Source organism: Pocillopora damicornis, chromosome 13 (assembly GCF_964200805.1).
Source record: "Pocillopora damicornis chromosome 13, jaPocDami1.2, whole genome shotgun sequence".
In the NCBI taxonomy this organism is placed as follows: domain Eukaryota; kingdom Metazoa; phylum Cnidaria; class Anthozoa; order Scleractinia; family Pocilloporidae; genus Pocillopora; species Pocillopora damicornis.
The window spans coordinates 14075427-14083247 of record NC_142682.1 but is presented as its reverse complement, the minus strand read 5'-3'; the positions used below and the strand labels follow the sequence as shown (position 1 = coordinate 14083247).

At 38.9% G+C, this 7821-nt stretch overlaps 1 protein-coding gene and 1 long non-coding RNA gene across 2 annotated transcripts in view; both read right to left on the bottom strand.

The window, feature by feature from the left end:
- LOC149035609 (uncharacterized) overlaps positions 1-2476 on the bottom strand; it is a 2716-nt gene extending 240 nt beyond the window's left edge. Inside the window, exons 1-3 of the long non-coding RNA XR_016182335.1 lie at positions 2205-2476; positions 1839-1967; positions 1-1094 (exon numbers count right to left, since the gene is read on the bottom strand). The exon at positions 1-1094 is cut by the window's left edge and continues 240 nt beyond it. This is a non-coding gene — a long non-coding RNA (uncharacterized LOC149035609). The remainder of the gene's footprint in view (positions 1095-1838; positions 1968-2204) is intronic.
- Positions 2477-4670: 2194 nt separating this feature from the next.
- Positions 4671-7637, bottom strand: LOC113685236 (adenosine receptor A3). The gene has a single exon (XM_089191786.1). The coding sequence runs from the start codon at positions 5721-5723 to the stop codon at positions 4791-4793; it is 933 nt and encodes a 310-aa protein (XP_089047912.1). The 5' UTR covers positions 5724-7637; the 3' UTR covers positions 4671-4790.
- Positions 7638-7821: the final 184 nt, after the last annotated feature.

The window sequence follows — 7821 nt, the reverse complement described above, 5'->3', positions numbered from 1 at the left end:
TGACGCTCGCAACGAAAAAAACAAAACAATACAAAATAAAAAAAATAAAAAAAATAGAGGACAATAGAAGAAAAGCCGAACAACAAAAAGCTTAGAGACAAAAAAAAGGCCCACCCCCCCGAAAAAAAAAAACAGTTTGCATTTTGTGCGTCAGATATGAACTCTGTGTGTGATGGATTAGCTGACGTCATGGAATGTCACAAATAAGCCGGTAGAAAGAGAAATAAGCAAGAGAAAAAAAATAAGTTAAGCACCAGTGACACAAAACCCTCAAAACAGAAGCATGAGTGGTCTCCTTGAGTATTAATTCACTTCTGCAAGCAGTTTCCGTTGTTAGCTTGACATTCATTTATATCATGACAGGTCAGCCTATCAGCATCTAGATGGAAGCCCGCAGCAGAAGAACAGCGGAATGATCCCAGAATCAGAATTAGCGCATGCGTAGTCGCAGTCTCCTTTGCCATTGTTTCTGGCGCACTCATCGATGTCTTCACAGTTAGGCGACCTAAACGGCAGTGGAATTTTTTTTTAATTCATCTGGGGCTGACTACTAAAGTTTTCATAGCGTTTATGGCTGTCCACTCACTAAAACACTCGAAAATGCATACATCACTTGATGTGATGTACTCGTCAGTCTACGCACGTCCTCGTTGACAAAATTTGCCCACCACGCGCTTGTTCGTCCTGGTCGAAACCAAAATATTCTCGGCCTTTGATATGGCCAACTTGTCTGAGTCTTGCGTTGCGAACCATCAGAGAGAACCAATGTTCTCAGAATGGATATTCCTCTTCGAAGGGTTATCAACGAAAGACAAAATAACGTGATATAAGAAGACTAAATAACAAGCGATGAAACCAGTCAACAACAACAAAAGAATTTCCATTTGCTCGTCCGCTATATTTGTCTTGACGCAATGACGTCATCCAACGTTATTGTTTTCAAAAGGCTCTGTTTTCGAACGTTCACACAAAACCGATATGCCTGCATTTTCAAATTTCTCCGCTTTTGAAAGCGTTTTCGAATCGATTCGTTTTCATTTGAAAGCACATCCGTTGCTCACGCTTTGTTCCTCCCATCAAACATTCATCTTCATCTGAAAATGAAATATTTGAAATAAGAAAAGACATTCTGTGACCCTCCACACATAAAAAAAAAAGATGAATGTTCAAAGAAATTAAAATAAGTTCCCAGGGACGAATTTAGCCTCAGAATTTCCAACATCAAGTCGTACTTTGAGCGATTTGAAATCCGAAGGTAATCTTCTAAATACGTTAACGTCCGTATATCTGTTGACCCATGAATAAAGGGGTAAGTTTCTAAAGAAACTGTGGTTCTGCGTCGGTGGGAGAGTATAGCAGGTAATTTAGTGTTAACAACTGGGTTGAAAACGTAAATTAGCCACCGTAAAGGGTAACAACAACAACCTATTACTCGAAACGTCAGCTTTTTTACCCTTTACGGTGGCTAATTTACGTTTTCAACCCAGTTGTTAACCCTAAATTACCTGCTATCTGTTGACCCTTTCGGGCCGGTCTTTATTTATCGCTTGGGAGAAGGGGGGAGGGCAGGGAGCTCAGAGGATTTTGGCTGTGTCACCATGAAATTTACCGATCTCCCCACCCTCTGTGCTCTGTAACACTCTTCTGACCTCTCCCTCGCTGGCAATTAATTGGCGGTAAATTTTCTATAGTTCCCTCTTTACACTCTTTTGGCGACGACTGATTCCCCTCCATTTCCCCAGTAAACCATGAGATCTCCCCTAAAATCTTCTACACCCCAAAATCTTTTACACTCCTCCCACCCTAACTCAGGAGATAAATAAGCAATTGTCCCTTACTCCTGCAAATTCTTCCGTTGGCACTGAGTATGAATCCTTTGTTACACTTGCAATATTAGCTTCCCGGTGTATTTACGCACGTGTGTCGGCAGTGATGAAAACTCTTTGGTAACTTGCACTCGTCCAAATCTGAAAGACAACAGAAATATTGAAAAGGCTAAATCTGTACAGAATGCACGAAGTCTTGATAGAAGTAAAAGATAAATCGTTGAGAAACAAAAAGAACAACAAGAATTTTAAATGAAAGATGCATGTCAATAATATATTCTGAGAACATTTTCAATGAATCATCATTTTGATAAAACTGCTACTTTAAACCTCAAACGTACATAGTCTTAAAGCTTTTTTAATTGTGAAGAGAATTACCACAGTTTGGGAAATGGACATCTTTCGTCGGAGTAAAAAGTTGAAAGGGAAAGGGGAGAGTGGGGCCACTGAGGATTTAGTGGCCACTAACTTTCCATCCCGAGATTTCCCTCAAACACTCAGCAACCTGGCATCACAGAGCTGGATTTAGAGCTGCTCCTAAATGTTTTACCATGACACGTGAATCCGTCGAGTCTCACTTTGCGGCCCTTGTGACATTCGCAGTAATAACTTTGATCAGTGTCGCGGCACAACTGTTCGCAGTTGTTGTTTTTTGTTGTGGCGTATTCGTTCTCATCTGAAGGGACAAAACCGAATTTATTTGACACTTCACTGAAAATAGACCTATTGATAGTTTTGCCATCTCACTGCGGATATTTGGTAAAATGAGGAAATCACTTCAATGTGTTATATACCAGATACATTTATCCTCTTTACATATCACTATTGCCAAAATAGTCGTCAGGGTTTGCAGGTGGATGAGTCGTTCAACTATTTTTGTCTTTGTATTTCTGCGTCACTTTTAATTTTGCGAAAAATTTATTTGCTATTCGAAAAATTATCTAAACAAAAGGCAATTTTTGTGCTACAGCATAGAGCGTAAAATGTTTATAGCTCCTCCTAGTCACCTAGCTTCGTTATGTTATTTTACAGTAGTATTGTTTAAATAAGCTACGTGTTAGGGCGATAATTTGTGTAGTGGGGTTCACGGGAACTGCTCTTGGGAACAACACGTGTTTTGAAGTTCGGAATAATAAGTTGGTCTTTCGTGAACATAGGAATGGAGTTAACTTCACATTGAGGACCTTTTACTATGACCCCCATCCCTCATTAATGGTTAATAGCATCCATTTTCTATTCATCACCCTTTCTACTCTGTTTACGATGACTGACACCCTCTAGGTTCTCCCTTATAACCGTGTGACCCCCCTACCCCTCCCCCGACGCGATTAATGGTAACTGGTTCTTAACTACAATATATAACACTCACTTATACATGTCTTGTTGTCAGAGCTCTTTTCCTGCTAATACACAGTATTAAGTATTAACAAGATCACAGTCTTCGCTGATTGCGGTTTTCACGGGGGCGAAAACCTTTCTGAACTTCTGCTATTTCGACAAACTCAGTGACATGAAAAGGTTGACGCTCACCTGCATCAGGTTCCAAGTCAAAGTTCGTAAAACACAATGACACAAGTTTTTCCTTCGGGACACAAATAGGGCAGGAACAATTCAACAATGCCGGATGGTCATCGGGATGGTTCGGGGATCTGATCAAACCATACATTAGGAAAAGTATAGACATCTTCCAAAATACACGTTCACCATGTGGTCAATGCGCGGCCAGGTCAATGCAAAGCACTTTATTCACACAGTGCCTCATGCCACTCGGGGGAATCAACAGATATAGTCAGGGAAACGAATAAAGGGGGGTAAGTTTCTCGGTGGGGGAGCCATAACAGGGTAATTTGATGTTAACAACTTAGTTGATAAAGTAAATTGGCCACCGTAAAGACTTGAAAAGCTGACGCTTCTAGCGTTAGCCCTTCTGATGATGTATATTTTCTGATCATAGAAATAATCAAAAGGTTTGAAGGAAAATTTTTCAGGCAGCTTGTAGGTTACGATGAATTTTAAGAGCTCTGCAACGATAGCAAAGTTTATCAAGTGGTAGCCACGAGGTTGTTGCTTCGCTTTAGAAGTAGAACAAACCATCAAATGTTCAAGGTATTCTACTCGTCCTCAGAAAATGTACATCAATGAAAGTTTTGATCTTTTAATAATGAGATGATTTTAGTATATACTAAAACAGTGGATAGCGTTAAAGGCGTGGTCTGATTGGCTAACTAAAACTCCGAATATCCTTTACCATTCTTCTAAGAAACAACTAGCACCCGAAAATGTTGTAATTGTTGCAGGAATAAATAAGTTAAATCAAATTTTTTTGTTATGTTATCACCCTTTTTTGAGTGTGTTTACTCTTCAATCTACATAAATTTGTTTTGTTTTCTCGTATCAAGGCCAAAAACGGTTCCTTCGCCAAAAAAGGGCCATACAAAGGTCGTAATCAGAGAATCTACTGTGTGCCTTTCTGGTTTGGCCCTAAGTTTAAAACAAGGGGTATATCCATACGAAAGTGCCAGTCCCAAGTATGTTATTTACTCGGCCACATATTAAAGATTAACTTGGGTACCTCCTTGTTCACTTTTGCAGATAAATTTTTTAAATTACTTTGATAAACTCAAAACGTACGTAGTTAGAGCGACTGGGATTCTAAGGTCGGTCCTATCGTTTCTTCTATCCGTAATTCGAGAGCTATTTTAGTGCGAAAAACAATACACCGCACCTTCCGTAAACGCACTGAGGCCGCCAGGAAGAACTCGAAAACAGAGTGTATGATTTAGTCACCGTCGGTTCGTAATTTACTTACTTTTCCCCGAGTGCTTCTAATTCATGTTTCTTTCGGGTAATTCCTCTGGTAAATCGATATCTACTGCTGAACTACACACGTCTTCCTTGTAGAGGTAACTCTTCGACCATCACAGTTGTATGTATGGTCCCTCCAATTGTTGACGTCGTTTTGCATTACTGTGAGACACTGTTTCTCGGAAGCCGAACACAGCCACTAAAAATCTCTCTGAAAGCTCTCCTGTAGGTCGGAATTCTCCACGCGTAGATGAAGGGGTTTAAACAACAATTAACTAAAAGAAACTTGTTAGACGCATACAAGAAAAAACGAAAACTTTCTTGATTTATTGCATCTGGATAAAAAAGGAGAACATTTTGAGCGATAAACTGTGGGCCGAAAGATAGGTAAAAGAAAAAAAGGATCAAGAGAAATGCCGACACCATTTTACGCTCTCTGTTCCTGTGGGGCGTGTCCATTTTCTGCCTTCCATTATCATCTGCTCCATCATGCACTCGATTGTTGTGCTGGCGAAGCACTCGCAATGTTTTCCAATATAACACCGGCAAGATTATTAGGGGAACCGAGACGTGAAGGTGGCAGTAAAGGAGAGTGAACAGAGATATTGCCACTCCCATCGATGGAAGACTAGAGAATGTCAAGGAATAAATCCAGATAAAAGCTAGGGCTGCTTTTATCCTCGCTTTGGTCACCCGAGCTTTGTAATGCAGAGGAGACGAAACCGCGAACCAACGATCATAAGACATTAAAGCCATGGTGCCAGATGAGACGATATTTGTCATGACAGCAGCATAAGTTATTAAACTTTTGAGGCCAACAAGGCTTTCTCGCGTCTGGCCTCTCAAAATAGAGATATCGTAAGAGAGGCCACCGTATCCGGGAATAAGACCGGCCAGAAGGTCGCAGATGCTCAGGTTTACCACGAAGTAAGTTGCATGCATTTGCCAAATCCTCTGATTCAAGTTTGTATTTCGACATACAGTGATCATTAAGAAAACATTTGAAATGAGAGCTGACGTGGCGAACACGATGCTTAGGATGGCTTGAGAGATGAAGAAATTGTCTTCCTTTGAACTCCTGGGATCAGACATTTTGAGTTTTAAACTGTCCTCGAATTTTATCCTTAAACTTCTTGGAGATTTACCGGAAACCACTGAAAACCAGTTTAAACACTCTTAAACCGTCCGTATTTAAAGAGGTGATAAGCTTATTTACTTGTTGTAAAAGGATGTTGGTGAGACTACGTGGTCTGATTGATCTACAAGAGAACAAAAATTGGCGGAACATTAAGGTTATGTTTGATTGACAGCTGACGTATTTGCAATTTGAAGACGATAATCGTACATTATTTTTGCTTTCCATTAGGAAGGGAAATATCAGAGGTTTTAAGTGGTTTAAAATATTTCGAATCTTTTTACGAATGTTTAAGGGGACGCGTAACTAATAACTCACCATATTTAACAAGGCGTTATTGTTTAAGGAAAAGAGATTTTCAGACTAACTTCCTAAGAAAGTTCAACTAATCTAGACTCGATTTCAAGTGTTCACATAGAAGTGAAATTCATCCTCAAAAAAGCGGATTTATTACGACACACTAGGATTAAAAATGAAAGGTAAATTGATGAACATACTTTCGTTCCATTCACACCGTGAGAAAAAACAGCAATTTCTTTTGACAATCTGATTGTGGTGGATGGCACGCAACCGACAGCGCCAACAGTTTACAAAAAGACACCACATAACGAAAGAGAAGGAAAGGCTGCAAAGGAATCAAAATCCAGCGGTAACTGCAGTTAAGAAAGTGTGTTCGATCTTGTACTCCCCTAGAAAGTGTTACGTAACGTAATGTTATGGTGTTGCATGACAACTTTGCGATTTTTGATCTTTGCGGATTATGGTCCATCCGCAGAGGTGAGAGCCCGGAAAGGAAAAAACTCGACACAATGAAACAAAACAATAAGCAGCTTCCCAGCAGTTAAATGAAAACTCTTCATGCGAGCCAAGTATCATAAAATTCGTATTCGAATGCTCTTGTAAGATTCGTCTTCTACCCATCTCTCGAGTTATTTCCCTATGGGCAACTCAGTCGACAAATGCATCAAAAAGCTAAAAGGGTATTTGATTATCATTTAAATGATTATCATTTAAAGATCATGAATTTGCATTTCTCATTTAAAAATAAAAAAACGAATAAAAAAGGCTTAAATGGCTTAAAGAGTATTTCAGCCTTGTGCGAGATTTTTTAACCTTTCAAATAAATGGTCAATCGAGGTATGTTTTTAACAGCCAATGTATGCCAAGATAGGCCACGATAAAACTGTTTTAAGGAAAACAGCTCTAAGATAAACTTAACAGATGCGTGGTCTCTGTTATATTTGGTAATACGTGGTAATTGTTATATTAGATATTCAATATGGCGGAGGTTTCCAGACTGACAAAAAGACTCCGAAAGCTAAGACTTAAATACCGTGTGAAAAACGCAGCAGATTTTAAAATTTTATGTGCAATCAATTAAACTAATGACAAGTGATCGACGACACGAACAGAAACATAGAAAAAGACAACATGTAAAAATATTGTTAACATGTCAATAGAAAGGAAAATATATTTTGTACTTTAATAACGCTCTTTGGATAAGATAGAGTAAAAATCAAAGAAGGAAAAGAATATAGAGTAGAAAATAAAAGAAAAAATGAGAATATAGGAGAAGATATTTAATCAGAAGAGAAGACAGGAGAAAAAAATTAAATTGAAGAGATGAGATGAGAGGAGAAGGTAAAAGAATAGAATAAAAACAAAATGGAGCTCGAGCATAGAATAGTTAAAGGCCTAGAATAGAAAAGTGAAAAAAACATAATGGATTAGACTTGTATAAAACCCAGTTGCCCAGAAACGACCAGACAAGAATAGAAAAGAATAGGTAAATAAGATAGAATATAGAAGAGCATTTGTTTGCCTGCGAGGTGGGGGTGGGGTTTCATTTTGATAACGTACGGTTTTAAAAAATTGGGTAATTTAGTATTATCAACTGAGTTGAAAACGTACATTGGCCTCCGTAAAGAGTTTAAAAGCTGACGTTTCGAGCGTTAGCCCTTCGTCAGAGCAATAGACGAAGGGCTAACGCTCGAAATGTCAGTCTTTAAACTCTCTATGGTAGCCAATTTACGTCTTTGACTCAGTTGATAACAC

Bases quoted from the DNA above. Each gene is read 5' to 3' on its own strand.
- LOC113685236 (XM_089191786.1), bottom strand. From the start codon at position 5,723: ATGTCTGATCCCAGGAGTTCAAAGGAAGACAATTTCTTCATCTCTCAA.